Source organism: Taudactylus pleione, unplaced genomic scaffold, assembly GCF_031769625.1.
Source record: "Taudactylus pleione unplaced genomic scaffold, aTauple2 ptg000037l, whole genome shotgun sequence".
In the NCBI taxonomy this organism is placed as follows: Eukaryota; Metazoa; Chordata; class Amphibia; order Anura; family Myobatrachidae; genus Taudactylus; species Taudactylus pleione.
In genome coordinates this window covers 11,123,879-11,146,743 of record NW_028284439.1, presented here as the reverse complement: position 1 = coordinate 11,146,743, position 22,865 = coordinate 11,123,879, and the positions used below count along the sequence as shown (strand labels likewise).

General features: G+C 43.0%; 1 protein-coding gene across 1 annotated transcript in view; it reads left to right on the top strand.

The window, feature by feature from the left end:
- The first annotated feature begins 3,933 nt into the window (after positions 1–3,933).
- SLC2A2 (solute carrier family 2 member 2) overlaps positions 3,934–22,865 on the top strand; it is a 75,012-nt gene continuing 56,080 nt past the window's right edge. The window contains exons 1-5 of the mRNA XM_088452393.1: positions 3,934–3,968; positions 16,873–16,968; positions 19,000–19,193; positions 20,053–20,177; positions 22,063–22,178. Coding sequence (XP_088308519.1) covers positions 3,942–3,968; positions 16,873–16,968; positions 19,000–19,193; positions 20,053–20,177; positions 22,063–22,178 — 558 coding nt within the window. The 5' untranslated portion in view covers positions 3,934–3,941. The remainder of the gene's footprint in view (positions 3,969–16,872; positions 16,969–18,999; positions 19,194–20,052; positions 20,178–22,062; positions 22,179–22,865) is intronic.

Below are 22,865 nucleotides of genomic sequence, written 5' to 3'. Positions count from 1 at the left end.
ACTGCAAAACAATGAACGATAACTATATGAACGATATCCTTCACATCGCTCATAAAAGTTGTACTGTGTGTACGCACCATTAGATAGAGTAGGAGCAGTTATTACCTTGCTGCTCATGCTAACAGTCGGGGTGATAAGCTGACAAGAGGGACTGTTTGGAGATGAATAAATAATGAGCAATTGTTTGTTCTTACTGCTCACGCTGACAGCTCGTGGGATAAAGTCTATTAGCAGTCAGCTGCTTATCTTTACCTTCTATACTAACAGCCCCATAGTGAAAGGACAATAAGAGGAGCTGTGTCAGTGTGGTATGGGAGTTATAAATGTGAAAACAGCACAATTAAACAATCTGATAGATGTAAATCAAATGAATATTTTGAATGCTATGTAAGTGAAATAAAAACTCTGAAGACACTAAATGAAATATATGTACAACATGAAACCTATATATCACCTGACTATTGTGGTACTTATGAGTTATTAAAATACCATACGTTTGTCCTATATTTGGATGTGTGGTGATTTAGGGGTCTATTTACTAAGCTGTGTTAACAGATAAAGTGAATGATAATGTACCAGCCAATCAGCTCCTAACTGCCATGCCACAGGCTGTGTTTGAAAAATTACAGTTAGGAACTGATTGGCTGGTACCTTATCACCGTTCACTTTATCTCCTAACACAGCTTAGTAAATAGACCCCTTAGGGGCATATGTATCAAATCTTGATGTGTGCTTAACGATCGTCTGATGGCAAGAGACAGAGGTGATTGTTCAATCTTAATCCTCCTGGATCTCTCAGCAGCATTTGATACTGTGGACCACGGGATTCTAATTGAGCGCCTGAAAAATTTCTGTGGACTGGATGGCACAGTCCTTAGCTGGTACAATTCATTTCTGACCGGCAGGTCACAGAGAGTTTCTTCTGGAGTAATCTCTTCATCACCAGTGCCACTTCCATGCGGTGTCCCACAGGGTTCTATACTATCTCCCATGCTTTTTGCAGTATACATGCTACCATTGGGTGAAATAATCAGACGTCATGGCCTGGTCTACCACTGCTATGCAGATGATACACAACCGTACCTGTTCTTTACTCCAGGTACAAAGGACCCCATAACAACCTTAAATAGCTGCCTAGCTGAGCTTCAGGAGCGGATGAGTGCTAGTTGGCTGCGACTGAACCATGATAAAACAGAGGTCCTTATGATAGGTCACAGCATAGCCAACTGACAGGACTTACGCTTGGGGGTTCAGAATTACAAAACACTGAACATGTGTGGAATCTTGGTGTTGTCCTGGATAGTGGCTTGACACTTAAACATCAGGTATCAGCCACAATCAAATCATCATTCTTTCATCTGAGGAACATTGCCAGAATCAAGCACTTAATTCCCTCAGAAGATCTGCCTAAAGTCATACAAGCATTTATATCATCACGCCTAGACTACTGCAACGCCCTCTACCTTGGACACCCAGCAAAAGAATTGCACTGCTTGCAGATGGTACAAAACGCAGCTGCCAGGCTATTAACCAACCAGCCCCGTTCCAGCCACGTAACACCCATTCTCTACTCCCTTCACTGGCTGCCTGTCAGATGGCAAATTGTTTTCAAGATTGGATTACTGACTTACAAAGCCCTACATGACCATGGCCCAAGGTACCTAAAGCAGCTTCTGATTCCTTACCGTCCCACTCGATTACTGCGATCCGTTGACGAAGGACTATTAACAGTACCTAGAATCTCCTGGAATTCGTCTGGGGGTCGAGCTTTCAATTTTGGGGCTCCAACCTTATGAAACTCACTTCCCCGCACAGTTCGAGAGACCTCCACTCTAGAATCCTTCAAATATAGACTCAAGACTCGCCTATTCACCCAAGTATTTCACTAATGTCCCTTGTTTAAGCTTATTTTGTATTTTGTACTGTAAAGGCAAATGTAAAGCACTTTGAGTCCTTTAGGAGAAAAGCGCTATATAAATAAAATTATTATTATTATAAATTTGTGAGATATAATCACCAACCAATCAGCTTCTAACTTACATTTTGCAGGCTGTTTTAAAAAAAATGATAGTTAGGAGCTGATTGGTTGGTGGTATATATCTCACAATTTTATCTCACATCAAGCTTTGATACATATGCGTGTTAAAATTATCACTTTACCGATAAACTCTGTTACATTGAAGAGCATATCATGTTTTTATTGATGTGATATAGGTCTCAATGGGTTACACTGAACAAAATTAGAATATCAAATATATTGCCTTAAAATAAATATTCCACAGGCATCTAATTCACTATATAGTCAAAGATTATTATTATTGAAGATTGAGACATCAGTGGGTATGTCACTTTGTATTTAATTGACACAGATTTGGACACACATAGGCGATAACATTATTACGTGTATAAATTACACTGGTCTGAGCACGACTGTAGATTTTAGATTATTTTAATGAGTATTTTCTTTGTAAATTTTGTTCTTCTTTATTTTGCTGTGTTTTAAGTAACCACTGTAGTGGATAACAATAATAAAGGTTATGTTTTAAATTTAATATATTGCGAGACAATGTGCACTCATATGGGATTCTTTATTTTCCTTTTTTTGATGTGAATATTGATCTGTCCTGGAGTAGCACCCTCAGGGCTGCCATCAGAAATTGTGGGGCCCGGGACTGAGAAAATAGGTAGGGCCCCCAGCCCCGCCACACAATACAGAAACTGTGAGCTGGAGGAGGGCTTACATACTGTGTGTATGTGTGTATGTATGTATGTGTGTGTGTGTGTATATATATATATATATATATATATTTATTTACACACTATATACATATATAAACACGCATTATATATATATACACACATTATACATATATATATATATAAATATATATACACATATATGTATATTTACTGTATATTATCTTTTCCCCCTGGTTTATTAAATAGGACTGTAACCAGACCAGTGCTGTGCTCAGTCTCTCTGCTATGCCCAGCTTTTTCTAAATTCTTTTTCCTCTTTCTCCCATGGTTTAATAAATATCACAGGAATTTAAGTGACTGGACCAGACCAAATCAGTGCTCTGCCGTCTTCCTTGCCCAACACTTTCTGACTTACTTACCTTTTTCCTTGAAGGCAGCTCCGAGTACTTCCTTCTGACTTCTTCTCTTTGAATGCCCCCGGCAGACGATGCTCCTCACTCACCGTGGCTCCTCCAACCTCTCCCCTCAGCGGCGCTGCGTGACGTCATGACGTCATGAGCGCTGACTACAGTCAAATCAAACTTTATTGTACATAGGGGCCGGCAGGTCTCTGTGTGTCCGGCTGTAGGTTGGTGGAGCGGCCCGAGCGGGCGTCCACCATATACTTAATGTGAACCGGGTCTGTGGCAGCAGCCAATAGAAGCCTGGGCTGGGCCTCCTTCTTTTGTTCAAGGGGTAGTGTGGTGCTGCTGCTGGCTGTGCCCGGGTAGTAGGAGCCGACAAGCCAATGTGATATCTTTCTTCCCTCTTCTTTTCCCTTACCGATCAGAAATTCAACAAAACCATTAATAATTTGTCAGGTTAATGCTAGATAGTGCTAGATAGTGGAAGCTGAGCTCTGCTGTCGTAGTAATGATTTTTTTTCTCTTTGAAACATCAGCCATCTATTTAATTAATAAGTGTAACATGTACGCTGACAGGTGTAAATGTTTGTGGAAAAGATAATATACTGTATGTTAATTACACTGATTAACACATAATGCAAAAGGTCCTGAAAAGTACAGAAATTTTCTTTAGAGTTCAAAATAACTATATAAAGTTAACTTATGCCCTTTGCCCCCAAAAGCTTTCACAACTTCTTAGTAACTCCTCTCCCTTCCTCCCTTAGGGCTGCCCTCTACCTGCTGTATTTATACAGTTCAATGACAACAATCTGTTTTCAGAGCTCTGGACAAGACATAATGGATAGGAAAACACAAGAGCAGAAGGTACTAGGCTGGTCTTTATTGTTGTTACAGGGAGCGTTACTTCATTTTATATACTGGTTATCGTTTTGTTTCTATGTCTGGTGTGTTTTACTATTAGCTTTGTTTCATTTTCTTATGTTTATATATAATCTTGTCATATGTGTTTAGTGAACACACATCTCTTTGTGAATGTGCTATGTAGTAAGGTGACTTGCTGGGTCTTGAAGCCATGGGTATTGTTTTATTTCTTTATTTTGTGAATATTACTTTTATTGCAACTTTTGTTGCAGAGATTGTTGATGGAGCGATACAAGACTGTAGTGTAAATTTAATACACATATACTAGATTTGTAGGATAAATAACAAATGTTATATACTGACAATTTTACTCAAATTGCCATAAATATATCTATAATAGCAGAATACTATTATTACATATACCAATAAGGAAGGACACACACATTTAGGTTTATGCAGAAAGGAAATAAGCATTTTTTTTTTAAATAATTTCCTAGCATTTCCTTCCCCTGAAAACGATGTGTTATGTGCTGTCCCAGTCTCCCTTATCAACTGTACATCCTGACTACTCAGCTCCAGGACAAGCTCACTGCAGTTTGTGTGGAGTTAACAGCAGAGACTAGTATTTACTAAGCCTTTGATGGAGATAAAGTCCCAACCAATCAGCTCCTAACTGTCATTTTTCAAACACAGCTTGTGACTAGGGATGTGCAGGCTCGGATAGGTTCGAGTTTGCACGTGGAGTTCGGATTTTTCCCTCCAAAAAAACGGAACTCACAACGAGGCAAAACGTCATCTTACATGGACGAACATCATCATTCCTGGTCTTTTGTCCAGGAATGATGATGTTCGTCCATGTAAGATGACGTTTTGCCTCGTTCTGAGTTCCGTTTTTTTGGAGGGAAAAATCCGAACTCCACGTGCAAACTCGAACCTATCCGAGCCTGCACATCCCTACTTGTGACATGGCAGTTAGGAGCTGATTGGTTGGCACTTTATCTCTGTTCACTTTATCTTCATCCAAGGCTTAGTAAATAGACTCCTAGGGGGTACTCAGCAATACAATGGAGAAACTCTATAGACAACAGCCCTCCCAAATGCCTTCTGTAGGTGACAGGTCATGTCTACAAACACTCAGAGAACAATGAAGAGGAATTTACAGACATGTGTTTGCCAAAGAAATGACAATCAGAAGAATGTTTTTCTGAAGGCAGAGGAGATAGGGGGCACATTTATCTCTCACACAATGGGGTCAATCCAATTAGGTGCGAGTTGGTTCCTGTGGGCAGTTATCACGGTGAACTCACTTTGCAAATTACATTTGCAATCCAATTCCAAACTCACATTTATTTTACAGAGGAAATTTGTGTTTTATTGTGCGCACCCCCCTGAGCAGCTGAAAAGGTAGGGAAAATCTCAGATGTCGAGACACAGTGCAGAATCTCTGGTACACCTCTTCCAATCAATAATCACACACTTGGAGGAATTTAAATAGCATAACTTGGCCAATAAAGATATGTTCGCTTTTAGTTGAATTTCTCTAAAAAGATCAGTAATGGGTTAAAATATGTGGGATAGGTATGTGGAGGTGTAAATTATGTGGGACAGGTATGTGGAGGTGTAAATGATGTGGGACAGGTATATGGAGGTGTAAATGATGTGGGACAGGTATGTGAAGGTGTAAATGATGTGGGGCAGGTATGTGGAGGTGCAAATGATGTGGGACAGGTATGTAGAGGTGTAAATGATGTGGGGCAGGTATGTGGAGGTGTAAATGATGTGGGGCAGGTATGTGGAGGTGTAAATGATGTGGGGCAGGTATGTGGAGATGTAAATGATGTGGGGCAGGTATGAGGAGGTGTAAATGATGTGAGACAGGTATGTGGAGGTGTTGTATTAATGGGAGAGGTAAAAGTGTTTATTCTGACTTGTGTATAAAAAGTAAAAACACACAAAAAAATACTTGATAGACATTTTCTGGACCCCCAAAATGCTGGAAAGTCTTAAATTTGCTGAAAATAATATGCAAAAATCATCAATTTCGCTCCTTGTAAAAACCTCCAGTACTTTCCTTTTGGCCAGTAACGTCCTTCTATATGGTCAGTTATCTTTTTTTGGGGGGGGGTCCAGCATGGTTTGCCTATTTTTCATGTTCTTTTCTATTGTAGAATAGTCGAACACCCTCGCCGGGAGTACCAAAAATTGACATTTCTAATTTGAACTTGCATTTCTCAGGTGCGCACATTCGTGCAATGTAAGCGAGTTTCATGAAACAAACTCATTTCGCAAACTCGTTCCTAATTGGATTGAGCCTAATGTTTGTACTGTCTGTATAATATATACAGTATCTTGCGCTAGAAAGGTCTACAAATCACAATACCCTGCAAAGGGAATCTTGGACCAGTGCTAGAAATGGTTCTGGTTCTTTTTATGGGGCCTATTCATCAAACGATAAATGGCCCGGTAACCATGCGGAAACACTAGTTTCCGCATATTTAAGTTACCGGGCCATTCATCATTAGGGGTCCTATCGGACCCCCCTGGCATTCAGCAAACTCCGAAAACTGAAAGTGCTGCCGAGAACAAGCTCCATCTTCAGATGGCGATTGTTCTCGGATTCCCGCTCTTTCCTATGGGAAGGAGTTCCGGGGATGCCAAGAGTGATCCAAGCGGATCCCTCCGCCACCTCCTCACTCCCACCCGGCGGCTTTGCGCATGCGTCACCCGAGGTCACACATGCATTGCCAGGACGACGGGGAACAGGTAAGTAACGCAGCTACAGAAGTAGCCACGATACTCTCCACAGGGACAACTGCTTTTTGGAGCAGTTGTCCCCTCACTGGAGCAATGATGAATTTCTCCGGTGTGACACTTCCCCCGCTGCAAGTTGGATACTAAAGTATCCCTCGCAGCGAGTTCTAAACTTCGTCATCGGAGGCCATACGGCCTTCGATGATGAATAGGCCCCTATACCTTTATACCTATTTTGCAGGCAGCCCATATTTCTTGGCTGACGCATTTCGACATTCCCTCTGAAAATGCAGTGCTTTTTTCTCATCTTACTATTTTACAATATGTATTTAATGCAAAACATTGTAAGTACTGATTTAGTGATCCTTGCAGTGCAGGACAATCTGTGCACATACATATCAATGTGGAAAAGAGCTGTTAGTGTTTTTGAAAATATTCATTAAAAAATCGATTTGGTTCTGCCCAGATTTTTGGTGATGTGATTGTGGCTATTTTGGTCTAAAATTGCCACAGTCGCCAATAACATCAGTACAGTATGTGTGCCTCAAAAGCATTATATTGCTATGTACACAACATATTTATATAAAATCAGTGTTTGGGATTACTATTATCTTGATAAGAAATAATTTATTTGAATTAGAACTGATGCAAATACTGTGAGTAGTTAGAGTATCACAGCAGCCTCTGCTCTACACAGCTGCCATCTCTATCACAAGTGTATCATGGTATTATTATGGCCTTGGCGCTGCTTCTGACTGATTCAGCTTTATGACATAATATTCTTGTTCCAATATTTTACCATCTATAAAGGTCAATCGTGCTTTTAAAGGGATGGGAGACATACAGAGAAGTGGAGGGAGGCTGTCAGTGCTGGATGGCATATGGTTGGTTGTAAACTGCTCATAATCTTAATACGTGAACTACAAAGATGAAAGACTAAGTAAACTGTGGTGCGTTCCCTTCCCAAGGTTGTAAACCTTTCCCCCTTTGACCAGTACAGAGGTGTTATATTAATCTAGGAGCATTATTTAAACACTGATCTGTACTCGTTACAAGTGTTTTGCAAATGTACTTTTAAAAAGCATTAAAATAAAACCAATAAATAAAACATAGAATACAAATATACGGTGTTAAACACATCACCCTTCTCACTGAGTTTTTCTTTGCCATACAAAATGGAGGTTTAGAGGGTTATGTAATAGGTTCCAATTCACTGAGATGTCTTTTTTTCTGCGAGATTGTGGCTAAATATAATGAAGCAATCAGTTATAAGCTTCAGATGTGGGGCTGCAGCGCAGTTCAATAGGAGAGCCACACCAACTGCCCTTCCAAACATCGCCGGCCAGGACTCACTAGCAGTTGGTGTGGCTCCCCTAACTGAACTGTGGACTGTGCGGCAGCCCCACCTCTGGAGCTGCTACTGGTTATAAGGCTGAACCAACCTTACGACGGATTGCTTCTTTAAATTTAGCTGCAATCTCGCAGGAAAAAAGAACGCTCTGTGAAATCGGAACCTATTACATAAACCCCATAAGGTGATTGTGAAGGGATGAATGAAAGATATACACATAGCTAATTCTTACGGGCATATTTATCAATATTATTTTTACTAAAATAATGTGAAAATGGGTGTTTTCATACCCTTTTCACATTATTTTAGTATCACTTAAATGTATTAAAGGTCTTTTTAGAGCAGTTTTCATTAAAAAAAACTACTCCAAGCCCTTAAATTCGCATTCTTTTAGTTAGCATATCGATTGTAATGGGAAATGCGATATTTCAGATTTACTAAAAGAAATTGTGAAAAAATACCTGAAGGTAGCTCTGCGATAATAACCCTATCTGGAGATGGCATTATGCCCACCATTACCCCTACTTCAGTTCAGCCTTCACTGTGTGATCTTTTAAGAAAAACACCCTGAGAAGTGCGAGAACGTGATTCGCAGGGGCAGAGTTTTATCACAAGCTCTGTCCCTGCATGATGTATTCATACATCCTTGCAATGTATTCAAATATCGCATTGCAAATCCTGGTGATATTATCACATCCCATCTACATCTGAGATGTGGATTGGGATAAATAGGCCCTGAGAGGTGATTTTTTTCATTTTCATGAGAGCAACACTCAACTCTACTAGTACTATATCTCAGAGCAGATACAAACACTGGGCAGCTTCATGCGTGCTGAAGGCAGATGCTCAGTGTGTGCACAAAGCAAAGTGGTCACGTCACACATGATATTTTTCCACCTTATATGTCTCTTCTTGCAAGATTAATAGTATCTGCTTACTAATGCCAGTTACCATAAGGTGGCCACACATGGTCTAATCATTCCACTCACTCAATCATTGGTTGGGAAAACACAGCAAAGATCTGACCAAATCGCTTCCTACTCAGCTCAGACTGGTAGTGTTGTCAGACAGGCTAATTGCCTTTGCCAACATGCCCAATAATCAATAATATTGGATATTGTGTGAACATGTGCTGTGCCAATTGCCAGATAGCTGCAAAGCTCTCACAAGCACGGCCCTTGGTTCAAATCCTGCACTTTGCTGGTTTCCAGTGCACTCCCACTGACAGTCACAGACAGTGACTCTGATCCGCATTGCCTGCCCCTTCACATTGCACTGGGTTATTAAGTGATACTGTTTACAACTGTCTCTCATTAAGGGGCCTATTCATGATGTTAATTATCGGGGTCTGAACTGACCCCAATAATTAACATTGCTCCGGCGCGTTGACAGCTGATGCGTAATCAGTTGTCCCCGCGAGCGGCTCTTCTACTCCTTTTCGAAGCAGTGAATCTTTTCACTGCTCCTTTCGTAGCAGTGACAGGAGTGCGCATGCGTGACCTACAGATCACACATGTGCACAACAGCCCCGACGTCTGGCAGAAGAAGCCGTTCAGGAGCGGAGAGATCCTTCTTCGCGACCCGGGACACCTTCCCTTAGAGAAGGAGCGGGTATCGGGACCCCGCACTCAAGCTCCGAAAATATTGTATTTTCAGAGCTTGATGAATTCTGTCCCCATACTAGTGTATGGGGACAGCGGGCCACATCGTGAGAGAAATCTCCTGCTTTAGCTTCGTGATGAATGGCCAGATAACTTAACTTTTACAAAAGCTGGTGAAAATGAACATTTCCACCTGCAATTGTAGAAATGAAGTGATGATGAATAGGCCTGTTAGTTGTATCATTATGACACGGTTTGATTTTTGCGCCATACTGTCTGCTTAAGCCTTTTTATATTGTACTGTTGGTTTATTATACTATTAGAATCCTCTCTGCACATTGCTAGGAATAATTGGTGGTACCATGTAAATAAAAGATAACAAGCGATGGCATCACACTGTTTGGCTGATTCTGAGTTAGGAGCACAGCAAAATAAGAGAACGTAACTTTGCACCTTGGTAAAACAATGTTGCACTGCAGCATACTTGCCTACTCTCCTGGGTTCTGCAGGAGTAACCCGATATTTTGGCTAACCCCCCGCACCCCCAGAAGTGTAGGCACTTCTACCACATTCTGCCCACTTCCTAGTGAAGTCGGCAGAATGGGGAGAATATTGCCGGGGATCTGCAGATCCGTGCGTAGGTGTCGGATTCTTATGATGCAATTCTATGAGAATCGCATAATTTAGCCCGCCCCCTAATTAAATATGCGGGGTACGTGGTGAATTCCTGCAAGGGATGGGACTTAATGACGCAACCTGTCCGGTCCCGCCGACAACACCGCCCACCTGCTTCTCCTCCCCGGGCTTCTACCGGGAAGGGATTCTCAGATGTTGGTAATTATGCACTGCAGGAGGGCAGATGCAAATGTGCAGAGGGATTTAGATTTGGGAGGGCCATGTCCAAACTCAGATCTAACTTGCAGTGTAAAAATAATTCTGTCCAGCATTTGTGGGCTACATGCAACAGCAGCCAGTATTTACCCCACATTCAATAAAACAACAACATGGGTGTTATTGGAATTCACCCAGCGGTAATACTCTCACAATATTGGTGGCATTGTCAGAAATCACAAATCCTTTATTCATGGCTGTGTTCTTAGGCAAAATTGTGAGTGATCCCACTCCCTTGGCTGAGAAGCAACCCCACACATGAATGGTCTCAGGATGCTTCACTGTTGGCATGACAACAGTAGACTTTTAAAGGATGGCCTGGTGTCAAGAAGGGCAGCAAAGAAGCCACTTCTCTCCAGGAAAAACATCAGGGACAGACTGATATTCTGCAAAAGGTACAGGGATTGGACTGCTGAGGACAGGGGTAAAGTTGTTTTCGCTGATGAATCCCCTTTCAAATTGTTTGGGGCATCTGGAAAAACGCTTGTACGGAGAAGGGAAGGTGAGCGCTACCATCAGTCCTGTGTCATGCCAACAGTAAGGCATCCTGAGACCATTCATGTGTGGGGTTGCTTCTCAGCCAAGGGAGTGGGATCACTCACAATTTTGCCTAAGAACACAGCGACGAATAAAGAATGGTACCAAAACACTGCAAATACTGACTCTTTGCATAAACTTAATGTAATTGTCAATAAAAGCCTTTGCCACTTATGAAATGCTTGTAATTTTACTTCAGTATACCATAGTAATATCTGACAGAGGTCTAAAACACTGAATACGCAAACTTTGTGTAAATCAATACTTTGGCCATGGCTGTACATGTTGGTAATAATAAAAGTACAAACTGTATCTAATTATATGATTTTTAAAGTAGGTTTCTAAAATAAATATTTTGGTAAATACAAAGCATGTAGACAACAAGTTAAAATGGAAAACAAATAACAAAAAGACTGTATGTAGCTATCTAAATACAGTTTAGAGAATGTGCCTCAATGATTATTAATGATTAAAACAGTCAATTACGCACATAATAATAGGGTTAGTTTTGAGCTTGACACATACTTTGAAAGCCTATAGAAAAGGTGGATGCATACATACAAACCACTGACAGATTAAGTGAATAGCATTGATTATCTTGGTACAATGACACCTACTGTATCAAGAGGTGGGATATATTAGGCAGCTAGTGAACACTCAGTTCTTGAAGTTGCTGTGTTGGAAGCAGTCAAAATGGGCAAGCATAAGAATCTGAGAGACTTTGACAAGAGCCAAATTGTGACAGCTAGCTAACTTAGTCAGAGCATCTCTAAAACAGCAAGTCTTGTGTCACACTGCAAAAATTGTTCAGGAATGGTTTGAGGAACATGACAAAAGAGTTCAAGGTGTTGACTTGGCCTCCAAATTCCCCAGATATCAATCTGATCGAGCATCTGTGGGATATGCTGGAAAAACAAGTCCGAGCCATGGTGGCCCCACCTCACAACTTACAGGACTTAAAGGATCTGCTGCTAATGTCTTCATGCCAGATACAACAGGACACCTGAAAGTCTTGTGGAGTCCATGCCTTGATAAAACCCTTACAGTTTCACATGTCCCATTAAGACGTCTTAGACATGATCTGAAATTTCACAAAACCTACTGAATTTTTGACACTCAAGCTTAAAAAAGCAATGAAATTCCAATCATTAAGGGTGACACCTTAATGGACGGGTTCCTTGCACAATACAGATATGGTATACCATCACACCCTGTGGTTAACTGCAGATCCAGCACTCTCAAAGAGTGAGATTGCTGTCACTCACAAAATGGGTGGAGCTGCTAATTCACAGAATTGTGTGCTCATTGGAATACACACATGCAGTCTATGCAACAGGTCTGAGCAGTTATGTGGCACACACATCCCACTCAGTGCCCACAATGTTCCCATTCGGTCACCACAACAATCCCACTAGGTTCCATACATCCATCTCATTCAGAATATACATTCAGCTCCCTAATTGCTAAAACTATCATACTCTGTCTATGCATGTGCACTATCTTTCCTTATACGCCTCCATGCTGCTATATCTTCCCCAATCCCTACTGCTGTGTGATCTCCCAACTGTGCTAGTCTGTATTCCTTCATCCGAACCAATCTGTCTTTCCCCATCCGTGCCACCCTTTCTTTCTACATCCGTGGCACTTTGTTTCCTTCCATCTGCACCACTGCCTTCCCCCTGCCACACTGCTCTGTCTTCCCCTCATCTGTGCCACTTTTTCTTCCTCCATCTGCACCACTCTGTCCCCCCCCAGCCATGCCACTCTGTCTCCCACCCCTGCACCAATCTGTCTTCCCCCTCATCCGCACCAATCTGTCTTCCCCAATCCCCACTGTTGTTTGTTATCCCATTTGTTCTAGTCTGTATTCCCTCATCGGCATCAATCTGTCTTTACCCATCTGTGCTGCTCTGTCTTCCCGCATCCATGCCACTCTGTACCCCCCATCCATGTCGCTATGTCCCCCCACACCGTGCCACTCTGTCTCTCCCCCATCTGCACCACTGTTTTCCACCCACCTGCATCACTTTGGCTACCCCCATCTGTACTGCTAAAACTTACCCCCCTCTCCATGCCTTTCTGTCTCCCCCATCCAAACCGCTCTGTCTCCTCCCCCATCCACACCACTCATCCCTTCTGCTCAGACCTCAGTTGCATAGACTGCATATGTGTATTCCAATGAGTTAACCACAGGGTGTTATGGCATGCCATATCTGTATTGCGCAAGGAACACGTCCATTAAGGTGTTTTAAGTTTGAGCGGCAAAAATTCATTAGGTTTTGTGAAATTTCAGATGATGTCTAAGAAGCCTTAATGGCACATGGGAAACTGTAAGGTTTTTTGCCTATGAAATTAATAAAGGGGTCCCCCTCTCCAGGGCACCCCAGAACTAGGCTGATTGCCCGGGGCTATCCCTGGCACCCCTGGGCGGTGGGTTGATTGTGTAAAATGTGTAGTGTAAAAATAGAAAAATATTGTCTTCTGCAGTAGAACAACAGGTTCCAACAAGTCTCCCCCACATGCTGGTACTTGGAGAACCACAAGTACCAGCATGCAGGGCATTACGGGCCAGCTGGCACCTGTAATTCACCTGCAAAATAAATCTTAAAATAAACACAATACACTTTAATATTTCAATAAAAGTTTAGGGACTGGATTCTCCGGGATAGAGTTCTGCCACCATTAAAAAATGACACCGAGTCCCGCAGCCAAACTCTGCAGAATGGCTTTCAGGGACTGGATTCTCCGGGATAGAGTTCTGCCACCATGCCCGCTGCCTCCGCCACGTCCTGCCACCACCACCTTCTACCTCCGCCGGGTCCGGCCACCGCTAACGCCAGCCATGTTTGTGCACCCAGGTGCAGCCACTGTACACCCCCTGCAGGAGGCACCTACTGAGCATGCGCAGCAAGTTGGAACTCCCTATCTGTATACAGCCACGGAGGGTCGGGGGGGGGGGGGGTAGCGCTTGCCAATGGTGCATGCGCAGAGGTACTGTCACTGTATTTTTTATGCGAAAAATACAGTGAACAGTATGCTGTGAAAATTCGCAGGGACAGAGATTTCTCGCAAGCTCTGTCCCTGCTTGAGAATGTTGACACATAATTCCTTTAGGTGAAATGATCACACTACAATCCGCTATTGTATTATACATGCCTTTGCCAGTTTAATGCATAGCTTCCTTATGCTCTACACTGTGTGATACCATAATTCCCCCTTAAGCCTTGCTGCAGACATTTTAGAAATGAGCTGCAGAGATCCTCGGAGGCCGGCACAGGTGACACTTGCAAGGAATGTAGTGTCATCGCGGCCCTACTGCAGAATGCTACAGTGGAGCTCCATACTTCCTTACTCTCCCTAAATGGCCGGGAGTCTCCCGAAAATAGGGTGGTGCAGGCGGAAAAGTAGACAAGTCTTCCGAGTCATGCACCACAGCCCCCCTTCCACCCGCTCGTACCCCCTGTGGCCAACCACTTACAGAGCACAGGTGGGTGGTGCGGGGGGCCGATGATGCGATTCGCGGTGAATCACATCACCGTTGCCCCGCCCCCAGCTATATAATGTCTGTTTTCTCTGCACTGTATAGCGGGGATGGGGTCACTATGACGCAATCATGCTGCCATGCCCCCTGCACTGCCCACTTTCCCGGCTGTCATGCCCCCTCTCTTCCGACCTGTCTTCCCCTTCCCGGAGGAGGGGGCAGTAAAGTCGGTATGTATGGGGAGCTCCCTGAAATTCGGGAAAGTAGCCAAGCATGCCCTTATTTAATTAGCATAACCTAAATCTGTTACAAATATGCATTTATCTGAAATGTCAGGTCTGTGTGTTTTAAAACATTGACATAATGCTTATTCCTTGAATTCATCTTTGCGCTACTTAATTTATGCTCCTGAGTGTGCATAGAGGTTTTCATTCAGATCTGCCTTAGGAAGCACATTGTGGTCTGACCACTGACACAGTAAGAAAACACACCCAAATGTACCTACTCATCTTTCCTTCTAGGCCATGTATCTATGTATCATGCTTGTGATCACATGGGGTGATTTCTCCAGAAAATGTACTTACAGGGGCAGGAAGACATCGCTTTTGTGAGGCTAAATTTTGTTTCTCCTTTCCCAGCATTGTTTGAAAGCAGTAAAATGTAAATGTGTGTCTTTCTCCAACATTGATCAATATGTAGCATCAGCTGCAGTAGTTTAGAATTTGCATTTGATTGTGCCGGGTGCAGCTAATAATCACCTTTATCCACCCATTGTGATGCCAAATTCTGTCATCCTGGCTTCCAAGAAAGCAGACAACCTGGACTTCAGTACTATACTGTATATATACTGTACTTACCTTACTGTATATATATATATATTTATATATACTTACACTGTGGATACACACCTTCTGCACATGTAGGAGAAAGCGCACACCACAAAAATACATGGACATGAGTGCGTGTAGTGTCAGCAGCATATTGCATGCCGAAATCTCCAAAGCAATAGTACTTATGCCAGAGATGAAGTACCAGGCGTACCAGTGTGTGCATGTACGCCTATAAGTGTGGGACATGCAGCATATACAGTAGCATGTGCAAGGTCGCGGTGGACGTGTTAGTACTCTGAATACAGGTGTGGCATTACCATACTTTTATAAAATAACATTTTACTATATCTTTATAGTAAATTACATTAATAAAAGCAATAGTCACATTTACCATAATAAAATTAAAAAATCCACTTCCGCATCTGTTGCTAATTCCTTCATAAAATGTAATGGGAACCATCTTACCTGCAGCAGTCTGTATGAATATAACAAATCAGTAATGTGATAAGACGGCCCTAACTTGATCTAAAATATCCACAGTGCTAAAGTTTTCATGGCAGTCACCTGGGGAGGCAGAGGTGGATTATAAACACAGCGGCTGGAGCAGTTGCCAAGGGGCCCCTACACACTGGGAGGGGGGGGCACACACATAGCTACATCACCAGTGTGGAGGGTACTGTGGCATATATGAACTTGGGTTTACTTTCTGTGTGATGAAGGGGTATATCTACTAAAGTGGAGGTTTTTAGAAGTGGAAATGTTGCCCATAGCAACCAATCAGTCGACTTAATATTTATCTAGCACCTTCTAGAAGATAATAGCTAGAATCTGATTGGTTGCTATGGGCAACATCTCCACTTCTAAAAACCAGCAATTTAGTAAATCTACCCCATAATATGAACTAGGGGAACAACAGTGTGTTTAACACATTTGTTGTGCTGGGAGTACATTATACTTTTATTAACATCTCCAGCATATTTCATTGACAATTTTATTGTAATTACTCATTATCTTTGCATATATTTGCAGCAATCCTCTGGCACCCACAAAAAAATGTGCCCCACAAAGTATCTGTATCTAATTGTATTGTCTTTACTCACTGTAAGCTTACACACCCCTGCCCACCACCATATTCACGCTCTAGTAGCAAGGAGTTGTGACTAAAAAGTAGCAAAAAAGTTTAAGTACATTTTTTGCACTGTATGAAAATACATATCTTGTCCAAAATAGACTTCTATAACCCTAAAGCCTAAAAAATATGACAAGATATTATTATATCGAAGTTGGAGGTTATCCACGCAACCACTCTGGAGCCAAATAAAAGGTATATCCAAACAGATCTGTTGACTTTTCTGTACACATGAGGATGCCTGCAGAGGACATCAGCTGGAAGTGTACTGCAGGAAGCTGACAGTCCTTATGTTCTGATTGTTTTGCTTTCTCTCTCCTGTGTTTGTCCTTCAAGAACTTGACCGGAACTCTGATCTTTGCTGTCTTCACTGCAGTGCTGGGCTCTCTACAATTTGGATATGGAATTGGAGTCATTAATGCCCCACAAAAGGTAACGTGATAATGCACTCTTTATCATATTCTAAACAGGACGGTTATTATACAACACATGCTGTTTCTTCTTTAAATCTTGTCTGAAATGTCTGTGGAATTGCTTTGTCTTATAATGAACATAATTCATAGGTAGACACATAAATGCTGTAGATATATCACAGTTATACAGCCCATATTAGAAGGTGAATCGTTTATTGGCATACTGTGTAGAAAGCCCAATAAGGATATCCGCAGTATCTGGTCAGTGCAGTATATTAATATGAAAATAAATAAAATAAAATAAAGATCAACAATTAAATGATCAAAGGAGACGCAGACATACAAGAGCGCAGACATTATGCAACTTTTTATTACATGTAAATGAGATTTCAGCAAGTCTGATGTCAAAAGAAACAGATTATCTGTGTAACAGTGAGTAATATAGGTGAACCATACTTTGGGGCCTACAGTATGTATCCATTTTTCTTGCCATAAAATAATGTTGAAACTACAGTTTCTGCATCATTTTATGAATTGTACCTATATATGATTTTTTTATGTATTTATTACCAGTTATTTATATAGAGCACACATATTCCGCAGTGCTTTACAGAGAATATTTGGCCACTCACATCAGTCCCTGCCTTAGTGGAGCTTACAATCTATATTCCCTATTTTTGGAGTGTGGGAGGAAACCGGAGTACCCGGAGGAAACCCACGCAATCATGGAGAGAATATACAAACTCCGCACAGTTAGGGCCGTGTTGGGAATCAAACCCATGGCCTCAGTGCTGTGATGCAGTAATGCTAACCATTATACCGTCTGTGCTGGCATATATACTAATTGCACAATGCAGGAGATTTCAGAGAAACTCCAAAAAGCTAAGCATTTCGGAGTTTGGCCCTGGTAGTTTACACCATTTTCAGATGGTGTAAACTGCTTTAAGTTTAAGCCTATGGAGGCTTAAGAGCAGGAGGAAGATCTTTTGATCTCTCTCGCACAGCCTCCGACCGGAGGCGGAAGCTGACACTGTGCGCATGACAGCTTGGCCGGAGAAGTCTTTCACAAATGTGATAGACATTCACAAAATGCCGGGGATATAACTTACAGTTGTCACCGAAACCGCTGTCCCTGCAAGTCCCCCTTTGTACACAGCGGGGATATTTTCATTAAAAATGAAAATATCTGCCATGATATGGAACCTTAATAATTGCGTCAGTTCTACGATTATTAATACATACAGAAGACCTCTCACACCTGTTTTTTAAACCTATGTTTGCTTCTATATGTTATTGACAAAAATAAAAATAAAAATATTTACAGGACTTTACCTAGTATCTATTAAGGTTCTTGTAGAGGTGGCCACAAACTGGCTGATTATGCCTTTCGTATCAAGTACTGAACAACAGGATCAATGTCACAAGTAGGTGTCTAACGGAGGAGATCTGATATTGGAGACCTATGATTGGTGTTTACTCTTCTCCCGTGGACCATGTAAGCAGACGGGATGTAGTGAGGTTACAGGTAGCTGGATGCCAGCCATCGGAATCCCGACAGTGGAAGCCCGACCTGGGACTAATGATAAGCGTTGAAAATCCTCATGCCCATCATTAGCCCCACGCAGAAATCCTGATGGCCGGCATCCCGAACGAAGGTAAACCGGGTTTCTTAGTTTCTTAGCTCGTAGCCACGCGTGTGGGGGGGGGGGGGGTTGGGAGTTTTAAGGTTAGGCACCACTGAGGGAGGGTTAGGGTTAGGGAAGGGTGAGGGCAGAGTTAGGGTACTTACCTGCCCCAGTCGGGATCTCCATCCTTCAGTTTTTCAGCTGTGGTATTTCATCCGGCGGCTATTCAGTCGCCAGCATTACATACCGATTCCAAGCAGATTGCCACCCATGCCAAATAATTGACAGTATTTCCCAGAATGTAATTCATGATACGCCTAATTTATTATGCAGTTTATATTTTGCACTTATTTTTCTATATAGCACATAGCCATTCATTTTTTGTACAAGCAGACTGATAAAGACTTATTTTCCTTGTCACACAGGTCATTGAGAAACACTATGCGGACGTGCTGGGCTTACAGATGGAAGAAATTGCGGTGAAGAGCGGAAATATGACAGAGGACGTCAAAGTGCCCCCTGCTGTTACCATGTACTGGTCCCTTTCTGTGTCCGTTTTCTCTCTAGGAGGATTGGTGTCTTCCTTTTTTGTTGGATGGATTGCAGATAAACTAGGAAGGTAATTACAGTGATATTCATTTATCTGTAGCTATAATAGATTGCATAAATAAAAAGTCACTATAGGCTCAATACACTTAGGTGCAAAGGGGGCGAGTTGCCGTTGCAATGGCGTAGAATCGCCTGCAATGGCGTGACAATTTGACCCCCCCCTCAAGGCCCGATCTTACCCCAGACTTGCTTATTTCTGTAGGCAGTCCTACTGGGCTGCGAACAATAATCTGTGAGTCTTGCGGTACCATAGGTGCGGCATACAGCTTCACTTACTCGCGCCGCAAGGGAACTCGCATCTAATTGGAGTGAGCCCAAAAAGTTATGTATATATTGTCTTTGTTACCCATTTGCCAGCTCTCCCAGTGAGTACTGTTACGATTGGGGAGGAAATATATAAGATTGAGCAACAGCAATGCAAGAATATGCTTCATCCATTAATTATTGATGATAAAACATATTTAGTTTGATTAGCAATGGGTTTCTATTTCGCCCACATTTATATGTGTAATAGCTCGAAAAACTTTTGAATGCATTGTTTTCTTAATCCCAACATTACCAATACTATTGATTGCACATGATCAATTTTCTTGTCATTCTGTGGTCATCACAGCAAAGTATTCCATTTTACAGCCTTATTATTGTGAAAAGGACAAAGTGTAAGAAAATACCTAAAGAAGCAATAACTTGTAGTACAGTAAGTTACAGTAGTAAGGCACAAACTTCATCTCTTATCACACAACAGACTTATATTGTGATTGATCAGGGAGGCTTCTGTGTTGCAGGTTTATTACTCTTGCACAAGTAATATCCATTACACAATATCCTGACAAACTGATACTGATTCCAGCTCTTGTGTTGAATTTTAGGACCAAAGCCATGATGGCTGTGAATACTTTGGCCGTCATTGGAGCACTTCTCATGGGGTTGGCTCCTTTGGGTCAAGCTCACGCTCTAGTTATTTCTGGTCGACTTGTAACTGGGCTTTATTGTGGTAAGTGTTCCGTATACAAATTACCCATTTATATATAAAATGTAAATGATAGGGTAACTATAATTCCAGTTTGTGTAGAATTTCTTGCGTTGACTTCACTGACCACTGGGTATGGCAGCACTTGTACTTCTGTGTGTGGCTAAGTAGCAAATCTGTTTAAAAATGTACTGGTAGCAAGACAGTTAGGGCGGGATGTACTAAACATCGCATCCGAGAGGCGGTGCATTCTGCCACTTCCTTTTCACCATTGGACGTGTCTGTGACTCATGCTTAGAATAGCATTTATAAATAGCATTTTCATTCAGAAAATAAGCTCATTTTCCAGCCAACTGTGTATCACTCCTGAATCTATTTTTTGTTTTTCGGCAGAAAAATATATTTTTAATTATAACAAAAGGTACATCTAAAGGATTATCTAGAAAAATGACATTTTTTATTGCTGCATGCCATGTAGATACCTAGATACTGTACCTGCCTGCACAGTATTGGGACAAATGTGTTGATAGCGGAATAGTCCTCCAAAATCAGGATCGTGCTGCCAGAAGTGAGGGATGTACTGTATGCTCAGGGGTGTATCTATAATGGGTGCAGGGTGTGCGGGGAACACGGGCCCCTGGGTCCAGGGAGGCCCTGCACCGCACACCCTGCACCAATAATATTACTTACCTCTCCGGAGTCCCACATCGGTGCTGGCATCCGGCGCTTTAAAACGACTGGAAACCGGCCGCGGCGGCCATTTTCCCATTGTTTGCGCATGCACAGTACAGGGAAAATGGCCGTCGTGGCCATTTTCCCGTGATCTGTGCATACACTGTAGACTCTGGGCACACTCAAGTGCTCAGAGTCTATAACTCTGGTGCTTGCCGCGCACAGCTCAGTGTGCTGCCGACCACCGGGCGGAGAGGAGGGGGCCCGTGTCGGAGACTACACCCACTACAGATCTGTCCTCACTCGTCTTTGCTGCGGTCGTGCCAAACGATATGCGGTCAGGAAGCCGGCGGTCGACACGCCGACCACCGGCTTCCCGACTTTGAAATCCTGGCATGGGACTAATGATAGGCGTCGAAATCCGGAAGCCTATGTTATCTCCATGCTGAAATCGCGACGCCCGGCATATCAAACGAAGGTAAACCGGGCGTCGGGAGTGGATAGCCGCGTTGGGTTAAATTTAGGGGCTCCTGGGGGGACTTAGGATTTGGCACCCCCCGGGAGGGTTAGGGCTAGGCTAGGGGAAGGGGTGGTTAGGGTTAGGCACCCCCGGGGGGATGTTAGGGTTAGGCACCCCCTGGGAGGGTTAGGTTCAGGGTGTGGGGAGGGGGGTTAGGTTTAGGCACCCCTGGGGGGAGGTTAGGGTTAGGCACCCCTAAGGGAGAGTTTAGCGGGGAAAAGGGTTAGGGATAGCTTAAATACTTACCCTGTCGGCACTGGCGTCACTAGGGGGTGCGGGCCGCACTGGGTGACACCATCCAAGGGGGTGACACCAAAATAGCAGCGCTGCTCTGCTATTTTGGTGTCACCCCGTCGGATGGTGGCACCGCGACATGGAGAGAGGAAGGGGAGAGATTGTGGGCTTCCGCAGCAGCTGCAGGAGCGCTGGGAAAGCCCACTGTGTGCCGAGAATGGTAGGCATTAACGCCTCCCGGATCGGCACACATAGGGGGTATTACATCCGCCGGGCTTTAGTCCGGCGGTATGTTATACAGATTCCGTGCTAAACAGCCCCTATTGATGTGCGTGGTCCTGTGATAGTCTGCTAGCGCTGGGCATCCTTTTTTAATCTTTTTCTTTCCAACATGCACCTAAGTTGCAATCTGAGATGAATATGACGCACTCAAATAAATCTATGACAATAATGAATAGCCTCTATTTGTTTGCATTATGCTAGGACTGACATCGGGACTAGTTCCCATGTATATTGGGGAGATTTCCCCCACAGCACTACGAGGAGCTCTGGGAACCATGCACCAGCTTGCGATTGTCACAGGGATTCTCATAAGTCAGGTACAAGTGAATTACATCTGTGATCAAGCATTAATAATTTAAATTAAAGTTAAAAAAGGTTAAAACAATGTATATTCAACAAAACCTATGTGACTTAATTTCAATATTGGGCCTGATTCTGACTCGGTGCACGCAGTACCATTTTTTGCGCAGTTGAGTGATTTGTTGCTACTGCGCATGAACAAAAAGTCTAGTAATCCTTCCTGCGCACTTACGAACCAAATTGTGCAAAGGTGAACGGTGTACGCATTTGGCCATTTGCATGCGACATCGCTAATACTTGAGACGGCCTCTGCGATCCATGGGAGGGTGCGAGTGAAGACTGAGAGGTGTCCTAAAGTCATTGCAAAAAGTGGTGGTGACATGAGCGTGTTATGGGACTGTCATGGGTGCGTTTCTGCATGAGGCTGCGTTCTCTTTTGCAGCACCACAGTCACAGTGGCCATAACTTAAGAAAGTTACAATGGAGACTATGGCCCTGATTCAGACCCACTCGCGAGCGGCTGTCCGCTCGCAAGTGGGTCGATGGTGTGCACTGTGCATGCGCACGACGGAGGGAGCTCCGTCGTGCGCATGCGCGAGACGCGACGAGCGAAGGACTTTCCTTCGCTCGTAGTGTCTGATCAAAGGGGGCGTGCTGTCGATGAAGATTGACAGCACGCCCCCTTTGGTAGGCGTGCCGGGGGC